General features: G+C 32.5%; 1 protein-coding gene across 19 annotated transcripts in view; it reads left to right on the plus strand.

Annotated features, from left to right (window-relative positions):
* Positions 1 to 12,664, plus strand: part of Svil (Supervillin) — a 1,072,938-nt gene that overhangs the window by 1,037,966 nt on the left and 22,308 nt on the right. The window contains exon 1 of one of the 19 annotated variants that reach the window (XM_075304587.1): positions 7,356 to 7,622. The exons of the other annotated variants lie outside the window; for them this stretch is intronic. Coding sequence (XP_075160702.1) covers positions 7,581 to 7,622 — 42 coding nt within the window. The 5' untranslated portion in view covers positions 7,356 to 7,580. Of the gene's footprint in view, positions 1 to 7,355; positions 7,623 to 12,664 lie in introns of those variants that run through there. 19 annotated transcript variants of the gene reach the window in all.

A 12,664-nucleotide genomic window follows, 5' to 3' on the forward strand; every position in this document is an offset into this window, starting at 1 on the left:
TGACAACTTAATTCCGTGCTAAAGCAAATATAAACTCTCTCGATAGCTGGCGACGTCGGCAAAAAGTAAATATTTGTAATCTGCTATAATCTCAATAGTAACGATTTTCACCATTTTACGTACATATCAGCTAAACAGGTGAAGATGAGATGAGTTTTCAAGTAAAGTTCTTATGTGTCCTCCATTGAGTTGGGTATTATACCCTCCACCATATGATGGGGTGGAGGGTATCGAGATATGGCTCTGAGACCCCATAAAGTATATATTCTTAGTCGTGCTGAAATTCTGAGTCGATCTAGCCATGTCCGTCCGTCTATTGAAATCACGTTAACTTCCGAACGAAACAAGCTATCGACTTCAAACTTGACACAAGTTGTTGTTATTGATGTAGGTCGGATGGTATTGCAAATGCATATTGCCCCCATATAAACCCACCCCGCAGATTTGGCTTGCGAATCCTCTTAGAGAAGCAACATTCATCCGATTCGGTTGAAATTTGGTACGTGGTGTTAGGTCGATATCGGTCCGTAATTATATTTAGTCACCATATAAACCGATCCCCAGATTTGACCTCGGGAGCCTCTTGGAGGAGCAAAATTCATCCGATCCTATTGAACTTTGGTACGTGGTGTTAGTATATGGTCTTTAACAACCATGAAAAATTGGTCCGTATCGGTCTATAATTATATATACCCTCCATAGAAACCGATCCACAGATTTGACCTCCGGAGCCCCATAATTCATTCGACTCGGTTGAAATTTGGTACATTTTGCCAGTCGGTCTATAGTTATATAGCCCCCATACACACAAAAAAATTTCACGAAAATTTTTCCAATTAAAATTTTAATTGAGTTTTAAAAAATATTCAATTAAAAATTTAATTGATTCAACAATTTTTTTAATTGAAACAAAAATCAATCACAAAAATAATAGTATCAATTAAATTTTTAATTGGATCAATTAACTTTTTAATTGACCTTCAATCAATTTTTTAATTGATACTATTATTTCTGTGATTGAAGACATTTCAATTAAAAATTAATTGGATCAATTAATTTCGTGATTGAATCAGAAAAAAAAATTTTGTGTGTATAAAACAAACCCCATATTTCAATTGTAGCTCTCTAATTACCGCGCAAAAGTTCATATCGGTTCAATCTGCGTATTTAGTTGTTTTCGATACGAACATATATTAATTAATTTATTAAACAATTTTTATTTTGTTTGTAGTAAAATTTTTTGCCACATAGGATGATGAGCAAATTCATGGCGAAGGATATACGAGCTGATTTACAACCAGCTTAATCGCTAAAAATTATAAATTGTAATTTTCATAATTTGATATGAAATACAATGAATTAAGATTTATTTTCATTTCATATTTTTAAATAAAATAAAATATAATATTTAATTGGGAAGGAATTGGTTTTTGGGAATTGGCCATGAGTATTATTAAGGTTAGGCAACACAACCGAATGATGAAGGTAGCTACAACCAATGTCGTTGGCAGACCCAACCAATACCTCATTAGGCATTAGTTGTGTCGACCGAATCAGTCGGGTGACACAACTGCCAACTGATAGTTGCTACAACTGCCAAAAGGAGGTTGGCAATAAATTCGGTTGTCACAACCAATCTGTATTGTCTGTGTACAGAATGGTTTTTAATTAAAACAATATGGCCCATGTCGAAAATGTTGTGAAATTTTATTTTCAGTTTGTTTTATTGTAGAATGTTTGTGTTCTGATCGTCCAACTCCGACTAAAAATTCCCTATGCCTTGTACATACAATCCCGAAGTTTGCCGCTGGGAGATAACTATATAGCTATGTATGCGAATATGTGCAAGTCGTGTTTATTTATTGTTAAAATAAAATGAGTAGTTGCTCCAACGCAAAAGAGAAATGGCATGGCATTGCTATTCTGAGCTTGTTAAATTTCTCTTTCAATCTGATGTAAGAGAAAATTGATTATGATATTGTTATCAACTACATTAGTGATAAAGCGATATAAGTTAAATAATCCATTGAAGAAATTGAAGAAAATTCAGCATTCACGAAAGGTGTTGACAAATCGAATATTAATTTGTCTACACTGAAAACAAAAACAGATGTTCGGTTCCAAAGATTTTGAATTTTTTCTTCATGTGCCATCAAAGGCCATTAAAATCGTGTGAACACAACTACTTAAATTTCCAAATTCAAACTCGACTACAAGAGACACGTTGCATTTCAAGTAAAAAACAACTTTAAATTAAAGTGTTAAAAACATATCATATTTTTAAACGCTTTTTATCTTTATAGTCAAGACGCAAAAAGTCAACTATATTAAGGACGATTTCATTAATTTTGAAGATTTTTTCAGAAGTATTAACCCTTTCACTACCGATGTCCACTACAGAGGACATTCGAAAACGTCTCCAAACTCTAACTCCCCACTTAGTTTCGATTCATTTCTCGATGATATTTTAAAGCAGAGGCTCTTATCTAAATAAGCTATAAATATTTTCCATATTGCTGGGCACTAAAATGTATTTTCATAACATTTCTGGATAATAAACAAAAATACACAAGTTTGAGACAATTTTTCTACTGTACGTCTCTAGTAAATGGATATTCATATAAAAACTAAAACAGAATCTGAAACTACATTAGTTCAGATTCTGTTTTGATTTTTTTTCCTACACTTCAACAGATATTACAGGTCAAATAGCGTTTAGTTTCCTATGACCATTTGGTCAAAATTCAGAAATTAAGTTTTCAGAACAAACACATATAGCTTTATAAATAATTGAGGTGAGCCTTCCAAATTGTAAAATTTTTTCTATATGCTGTTAGTACAAGTAGAAACAGAGGAAAAATTAAAGTTTTTCACATTAGTTTTAATTCGGTAGTGAAAGGGTTAAAGCTAAGTTGACTTTAGTAAAACGAAATTTTCTTTCATATAGGATACCCAATTGTAAGTTGAATTATTTACCTATAAAGACAAAATGTCTTCATTGAAAAGTTTATCGAGATTGGGACAAGGAAAAAACTTAATATCGGAGTAATGCGTCTTTTATGCCAAGAAAAATTCGCATTCGTATTTGAAGGATATGAAATCTTTGGTCTCACGGCAATATTTTTACTGTTTTATACCCTACACACAAAAATTTTTTTTCTGGTTCAATCACGAAATAAATTGATCCAATTAATTTTTTAATTGCAATGTCTTCAATCACATAAATGATAGTATCAATTAAAAAATTAATTGAAGGTCAATTAAAAAATTAATTGATCCAATTAAAAAATTAATTGATACTATTAATTTTTGTGATTGATTTTTGTTTCAATTAAAAAATTTGTTGAATCAATTAAATTTTTAATTGAATATATTTTAAAACTCAATTAAAATTTTAATTGGAAAAATGTTCGTGATAAGTTGTTCCACAAACATTTCTGTTAAAACGCATCCCGGGATCCTCCATCGATTTTCTCTTCCGATGCAGTACTTTTGGAAAAGTCTTAGAAAGTATGCAATTAGACCGTTTTAAGTGAAAATTTTAATTTTGAACAATTACATGTCGCAAAAACGAATAGAAAATCAAACAAAAAAAGTTAAAAAAAATAACAAACTAAAATTCATCCCCACTGGGATTTAAAGCTATACTTTTTCACTTCCATGGAAGTTTTTGGGAAAGTATTGCAAATTACGAAAATTTTTAATTTTTTGTTGATGTATAATATAAAAAATAATATTCTGAGAAAAACATTTGATAAGAAAATCACCGTTTGGTGACATTTGAACCGGCGTTCTTTATTTTTCCATTCATAATAATAAAGAACATCCAAGGAAGTCGTAAAAATGTTATGCCTTAATATTATATTAGGTTCATATTACAAACATTTGAATTGACGTTTTGATGCCTCGAGTTCAATGGCATTTGTGGCTGAATATGCTAAGACGTTTTGTTATGGTGCCAACAGACCCAGGTTCAACCACTGGTGAAAGCGAATCACAATTTCCGGATCACAAATTGGGGATCCACCTACTTGTTTGGAAGCTCTTTCTTTAAAGGTTGAAGTGGCAGCCCGATTTGATTCAGGCTCACTTAGACTATTCAGTCCATTGTGATAGCTCTTTCTTTGCTGGGACGTTTGGCTGTCCTCTCGTACGTCATCAAAAAATCTTTTTTTTTTGGCTTCGAATGAGCCGCCCTGAAATTATTTTCACATCTTTTGAAAGACATCAATCTGTCTTATTGACGACGCAAAGAAAAAAAAAAACATTTGTGAAACGTGTACCGAAAATGTTTTTTCTTTTGTTAGAGTTTTTTGAATTTCTTGGAAAATATTAAACTTTCATCACCAAAAAAAAAATTTGTTACACATTTTTTATTTTTGCAATAAAAAAAATAATTTTTGACTCTAAAACACAGACCATTTCGTATATACACATTTTTAAGTTTCATAGCAAAAATTTATTATAGTCTTATGTAATGTCGAACATCTCTCTTTGGAATTTTCCGAACGTATTTGGAATATATGTAAAAACAAAAAAAAAAACTTTTTAGTGTTCGGTCGAAACAGGGATTGTACTCACGACCCTTGGTATGCAAAGCGGGAATGCTAACCATTGCTCCACGGTGGTCAACCTAATGTATGTTTTTGTTAAATGAAGTTTCTATAATCGGCTCGTGGGCGCCGAAAACTATGCTATAAAAATATAACTGTTAGACAGTGCGTTCCTTGTGCGTTGATGGCTATGGCGATAATTGTCTGTTGATCACAATAATAGCTACGTAGGCTAATGGATAGTGGTTAGGCTTACAAATTGTATAGTCCGCGCTTCGATTCTCCGTCTAGGCGAAAGGTAAAATTTAAAAAAAAAAAATTATAAAATCGAATAATTTCCTCTACATTGTTTGTATTACAGAAAAAGGAGCTCAGAACTAAAAAACCTCGTAGAAGTGAGAGAGATGTGAAGGAAGATGCAATTAGCCATAAAAATATGTTTTTATACCCACCACCATAGAATGGTGACGGGGTATAATAAGTTTGTCATTCCGTTTGTAACACATCGAAATATCGATTTCCGACTATATAAAGTATATATATTCTTGATCAGGGAGAAATTCTAAGACGATATAACGATGTCCGTCTGTCTGTCTGTTGTAATCACGCTACAGTCTTCAATAATGAAGCAATCGTGCTGAAATTTTGCGCAAACTCGTCTTTTGTCTGCAGGCAGGTCAAGTTCGAAGATGGGCTATATCGGTCTAGGTTTTGATATAGTCCCTATATAAACCGACCTCCCGATTTGGGGTCTTGGGCTTATAGAAATCGTAGTTTTTATCCAATTTACCTGAAATTTGAAATCTAGAGGTATTTTATGACCATAAAGAGGTGTGCCTAAAATGGTGAGTATCGGTCCTTGTTTTGGTATAGCCCCCATATAGACCGATCTCCCGATTTTACTTCTTGGGCTTATAGAAACTGCAGGTTTTATTCAATTTACCTGAAATTGGAAATCTAGAGGTATTGTAGGACCAAAAATACGTGTGCCAAAAATTGTGAGTATCGGTCCATATTTTGGTATAGCCCACATATAGACCGATCTCCCGATTTTACTTCTTGGGGTTCTAGAATCCGAAGTTTTTATCCTATTTGCCTGAAATTGGAAATCTGGAGGTATTTTCGGGTCATAAAGAGTTGTGCCGAAAACTGTGAGTATCGGTTCATATTTTAGTATAGCCCCCATAAGAACGATCTCCCGATTTAACTCCTTGGGTTTCCAGAAACCGTAGTATTTATCTGATTTGCCTGAAATTGTAAATATTCTGGTATTTTAGGTTCACAAAAACGTGTATCGGATTAAGTTTTTATCGGTCCTTTTGGTAATGCCTCCATATAGACCGACTTCACTTCTTGAGGGTGTAGAAGGCGCACTGATCATGAAAATTGCTTGAAACTCAATGTAAAATTTCCAGATTTTACTTCTACAGATTTAAGATTTCAAATTAAGACGTTATTTTATAATTTTCTTGCACACTTACAAGAGATGTTAATGATTCCTCTAAAACTCAAAAAAAAAAATGGTTCTTATAAATCCAGAATGTGATATAGTCCTCATAGGTGAAATCTTTAAATTTATCTTCGGGAAGTGTCCTCAAGTCCTCAAGCCCTCCTGAAATTTCAAAGGAAACCCTAATATTTTGTTCATGGTGGTGGGTATTTAAGATTCGGCCCGGCCGAACTTAGTGCTGTACATACTTGTTTTAGTTAGTCTTTACACTGAAAAAAAAAAAAAAAAAAAAAAAAAAACAGTGAACACACCAGGAAGAAAACTTTTGGTTATTTTTAGAAAATTTTGAATATTTTTAGAAAAATTTAACTGAACAGTATTACAAACGCCGATATCACATAAATAAGTAAATATTTCTCACAAATTCAAGAAAATTTGTTAGACATAATTATTTTTTTTTCACTTGTTAAAGAAAATTTTGTAGTTTTAAGGAAAAAAATGGAGTTCAAAATTGCAAGATTGTCTTTAGATTAAATTTTTAAATTAAAATTACAAATTTAAAGAAATAATTAACTATTTTGTGAGAAATACGAATTTAGTAAATCTTTATGCCTAATTTGTGTATATTTTTTTCCCGTTTTTTAGTTAATATAACTAACGTACCCAAAAAAGTATTAAAGTCATGGTAACTTTCTTAAAACGAAATAAATCCATGAACTAAAATAGAATTAAATCGGCTTTAATGAAATATAGGGTTCACTTTTTTTGAGTGTATCCAATAGTTTTTTTACAATGTGTAAGAGAATCAACGTTTATCACAAAAAGTATATACTCGTACTTTTTTTCCACGCAAACTTCCTAACAGCGAAAAGCAACTGGGAAACGATATTTGTTTGTCTAAAATTTCGTTTGGAAGGAAAGAATTTTTTTTTCGTGTATACATTTTATATTCTCTTTATAATTTTTTTTTGCGTGTATTATTAATTTATTATTGTAAAGACCTAAAAACTTCATACTACTGTTTCTCTCATTCATTGCAACAACAATATGGTGATATCACCAAGCAGTTTATCTTATCAGCAACTCTTATCTCTGTCGATTCTCTGAATATCAATCTTTATTAGTTCACACACACACCCGCTGTTTTACGTTCTCTCTCCCAAGCTCTCTTGCATCCGAGAGTATGAAAACAATAATAAATAATGGTTTTTTGTATTCAAACGAAAACATATCTTGAAAATATATTTCTCAGTCGTACTACGAAATACAGGTATGATGGAAAATTGTTTAGTACTTTGTTAATAACAAAATGAGATAGATCGTATAGCCTTTAATAGAATCCCCTATTTAATCTAATAATTAAACATTTTCCCGTATATGTAAATTTCGTAGTACAAAGAAAATTAATATAAATACAACCCGTTGTAAATAAATTAAAAAAGAATAATAAATAGTTGAAATAAAAATCGATATTGTTTACACAAACTATAAATCAGTAACCTGTAATGAAGTTCCCTATGTGTCATCAAATATCAATACAAAAGTAACAACAAAAGTTGCCACTTTAACTCAATTAAATGAATAACAATGAAGGTGAAATCGCCATTGATGGTGGCAAGGTAATGTGATAGAGGGTAAAACCATTGTTGTTGGAAATTTTTAACACTTATTTTAATATTATTTGACCAAGAAATTCATCATTGAAGTTTGTTATTATCAGTGTTAAATAAGTCTGAAATATGTGGGGCATTACTTAGTGAGATATCTCCAATGATATCTTTAAAAATCCCAAATCAAATTCATTATGACCTCTGCTGATTACCCTAAAAGTACGTAAATCCCACGTTTAAATGTCTCATTTAGACATGGTCATAAACTTTCGATACCCTGAACTTTTTTGCATTGGATATTTTCTAAAATTGTTATAACCTTCAAACGCATTACCATATTCATCTGACATAAGCGATACCATTTAAGGAATAAAAGTTTAGCAGTATGAACTATAATTTGACTCAAGAAAATATTTACATAGAGAAAATTTTGTTTCTCCCAGAAGAAATGTTTGAGAAACAACAAATTGTATTTTGTTTGTTTTTTTTTCATAATAGAATACACTGAAAAACAAGTAAGTAAAGTCTAAAGTCGGGCGGGGCCGACTATATTATACCCTTCACCATTATGTAGACCAAAATTTTTGTTACCGTATCAACTCCTTCAAATTTGTTGGGAGTTATTATCAAAATTTATATTCCTATATACAAATATTTATATCTGAAACGATTTGGAGACAATTTTTTGTACTTCTACGCTAGAATTAAAAATTAAATCGGCTAACACCCTGGGATGAAACATATACATATGTATTCGAGATATTGGACAATTTGAGTAATATTTAAAATTTTTATTTTATTGTTTTTTTTTTTTTTTTGATCTCAGCTTAAAGCCATGCGTTGACTAAACTACAAGTGTAGCTTAACCAACAGAGGAAAAGTATGCTTGTCAAATTTATTTGGGCAAAGCCCTATAAATTTGCAAGATGGTTGGATGTACAGCTGTTTCGGAATTACCACATTCCTCATCAGCATCCTCTACTTGCAGCAAAACTATCAACCAATTATCAGAATAAATTCGGGTAATTCACTCAACCCAACGTGAACTACACTTGAACCTCCCGAAAAAGGGTTTGATAGTCGGCTACTGCCTAAACAAATTTGCCAGCATATCTCTTTTCCTTTGCCAAACTCAAATCATCGATTTGAATGTATTTGGCTGGGTTTGTTTTTGAGCGTGCTTCCTCTATCTTCATTCGCTTTGTTTGTTATTATTGGCTTCTCTTCAATCGTTATTGTTGTTTTTTTGATCTCAGCTTAAAGCCATGCATTGACTAAACTACAAGTGTAGCTTAACCAACAGAAAAGTATGCTTGTCAAATTTATTTGGGCAAAGCCCTATAGACTGCAAGATGGTTGGATGTACAGCTGTTTCGGAATTACCACATTCCTCATCAGCATCCTCTACTTGCAGCAAAACTATCAACCAATTATCAGAATAAATTCGGGTAATTCACTCAACCCAACGTGAACTACACTTGAACCTTATTTTGCTACTCAGCAGTGGCGATTTTACAAGGATATTGATCAAATCTCGCCAAGATATGTGGTCAATTGTGGGTTGTGATATATTATTTGGCCAGTTCGGGTGATATTTCCACAAGCCGGAGCTTTATTTAAAATTCGACCATTCTGTGAAAAGTTTGGCATACAGTGTGTAGAATATGACTACGATATGGAGATATCATCACAGAATTTTGTGTAAAATGTGGGTATTTTGGCCATATTAGATTAAGATGACACACTTAAATAGCATTAAAATTAAACTATCGAGTCAATTGGAGGAAACTCCCATTGAAAATGGGTCTAAAATATGAAGCATTCTACCATATTTCCCCTACTCTGGCGTACACATATATATGGGAGCTATATCTAAATATGAACCGATTTTGACCAAATTTGACATGCCTGCTATCTCAGCAAAAAACCTAAATGGGAGAATAATTTTGGCCTCTGTGATCATACGGGTGTAAATCGGGCGACAGATATATATGGGAGCTATATCTAAATCTGAACCGATTTCAACCAAATTTGGCAAACTTAACGATACTATTAAACGTACTCCTTATACAAAATTTGAAGCAACTCAGGGCAAAACTCTGGCTTTTGAAGCCATATAAGTGCAAATCGGACAAAAGATATATATGGGAGCTATATCTAAATCTGAACCGATTTCAACCAAATTCAGCACAATTAACAATACTATTAAACGTACTCCTTATACAAAATTTTAAGCAACTAAGGGCAAAACTCTGGCTTTTGAAGCCATATAAGTGCAAATCGGATAAAGGATATATATGGGAGCTATATCTAAATCTGAACCGATTTCAACCAAATTTGGCACACATAACGATACTATTAAACTTACTCCTTGTGCAAAATTTGAAGCAAATCAGAATAAAACTCTGGCTTTTGAAGCCATATAAGTGCAAATCGGACAAAAGATATATATGGGAGCTATATCTAAATCTGAACCGATTTGGCTGATATTTTGCATATCTTACGAAAGCCCCAAAATATTTGGCTGCCCGAAATTTTGAGAAAATACGTTTATAAATACGTCAATTATGACCAGATCGGTGATAAATATATATGGCAGCTATATCTAAATCTGAACCGATTTTTTTCAAAGTCAATAGCGATTGTCTTTGAGGCAATGTAAACCTCTGTGCCAAATTTGAGGACGATCAGACTTACACTGCGAGCTACTTTGCACACAAAATTACATATACAGACAGACGGACGGACGGACAGGCAGACAGACAGACAGACGGACATCGCTAAATCGACTCAGAATTTAATTCTAAGACGATCGGTATACTAAACGATGGGTCTCAGACTTTTCCTTCTTGGCGTTACATACAAATGCACAAACTTATTATACCCTGTACCACAGTAGTGGTGAAGGGTATAAATAGTGAACCCACCAGGAAGAAAACTTTGGGTTAATTTGAGAAAATTTTGAATACTTTTAGAAAATTTTAACTAAACAGTATTACAAACGCTGGCATCACGCCGATATCATAAAAATAAGTAATTATTTTTCGATAAATTCAAGAAAATTTATTAGACATAATTAAGTTTTTTCACTTGTTAAAGAAAATGTTGTACTTTGAAGGAAAAAATTGGAGTTAAAAATTGTAAGAATGTCTTTAGTGACATACGAAGTTCATGATAAACGCATTTGTAGTAAAATTTACAAATTTAAAGAAATATTGAACTATTTTGCAGAAGACACGAATTTAAAGGGTGATTCTTTTGAGGTTAGGATTTTCATGCATTAGTATTTGACAGATCACGTGGGATTTCAGACATGGTGTCAAAGAGAAAGATGCTCAGTATGCTTTGACATTTCATCATGAATAGCCGAACGATCTGCCACAACGTCGAATTTTCAGTGAATGGGCCCTAGAAAAGTTGGCAGAAAATCCGCTTTTTTATCGACAAATTTTGTTCAGCGATGAGGCTCATTTCTGGTTGAATGGCTACGTAAATAAGCAAAATTGCCGCATTTGGAGTGAAGAGCAACCAGAAGCCGTTCAAGAACTGCCCATGCATCCCGAAAAATGCACTGTTTGGTGTGGTTTGTACGCTGGTGGAATCATTGGACCGTATTTTTTCAAAGATGCTGTTGGACGCAACGTTACGGTGAATGGCGATCGCTATCGTTCGATGCTAACAAACTTTTTGTTGCCAAAAATGGAAGAACTGAACTTGGTTGACATGTGGTTTCAACAAGATGGCGCTACATGCCACACAGCTCGCGATTCTATGGCCATTTTGAGGGAAAACTTCGGAGAACAATTCATCTCAAGAAATGGACCGGTAAGTTGGCCACCAAGATCATGCGATTTGACGCCTTTAGACTATTTTTTGTGGGGCTACGTCAAGTCTAAAGTCTACAGAAATAAGCCAGCAACTATTCCAGCTTTGGAAGACAACATTTCCGAAGAAATTCGGGCTATTCCGGCCGAAATGCTCGAAAAAGTTGCCCAAAATTGGACTTTCCGAATGGACCACCTAAGACGCAGCCGCGGTCAACATTTAAATGAAATTATCTTCAAAAAGTAAATGTCATGGACCAATCTAACGTTTCAAATAAAGAACCGATGAGATTTTGCAAATTTTATGCGTTTTTTTTTTTTTTAAAGTTATCAAGCTCTTAACAAATCACCCTTTAGTTTATCTTTATGTTTCGTTTGTGCATATTGTTTTCCTCGGTTTTAGTTAATTTAACTAACGTACGCAAAAAGTTATTAGAGTAAAGGAAACTTTCTCCAAACATAATAATTCCATGAAATAAAATAAAGTTAAAGTGGCTTTAGTGAAATAGAGGCATCACTTTTTTTTTTTTGAGTGTATATAGAACTATTTTTACAACAACAATTTTCTCAGGAAAGTGTTATTTGCTTAAAAAAAAACTCAATCAATCAAAATGGAGATGCTAAATTGGGAAATAGACTGAAGAGTGGAAAAGCATAAAATTGAATATTTTGTTTTGTAAAATCAACTTTCGAATTTTGTGTTTAATAAAAAATGTATTGCATTTTTCATCTCTTTGATGGTTGACCTACACCTAGAAAAAAGTGACCACTTCTTTAAGTTAAAATGAACTCATTGTGAAGAAAGTTGAACTTCGTATAGCGCCAAAGACATTTTTATTTGTTTGAACGATGTGATTTTCGTAGAAATTAGGTAGAATGCATTCCATATATTAGTTAACATTTTCCTATATTTATGTACCACTATACTACAGAATGAATAAATTTAACTTATTTGAATTCATATATGGAATGATTTTATTGAAATTTTTTCATTCATTTGGACAAATCTTACATATTTGTGGTAAAACTTTTACTTCATAATTAGAACTGCTTGCCTTCGTTTTTAAATACAATTTTATTTATTTATATAAGCAATTTTATCTTCAATAAAAGACATGTTTTATTAATATATTGAATATATTTATTAAGAATCAACAGCATCGACTGTCCTTGAAATATTAGTTTATTATTCCACTATTTCCAATTTCCATGTGATATTATCAATTG

The sequence above is a fragment of the Haematobia irritans genome, chromosome 4, assembly GCF_050003625.1.
Source record: "Haematobia irritans isolate KBUSLIRL chromosome 4, ASM5000362v1, whole genome shotgun sequence".
NCBI lineage: Eukaryota > Metazoa > Arthropoda > Insecta > Diptera > Muscidae > Haematobia > Haematobia irritans.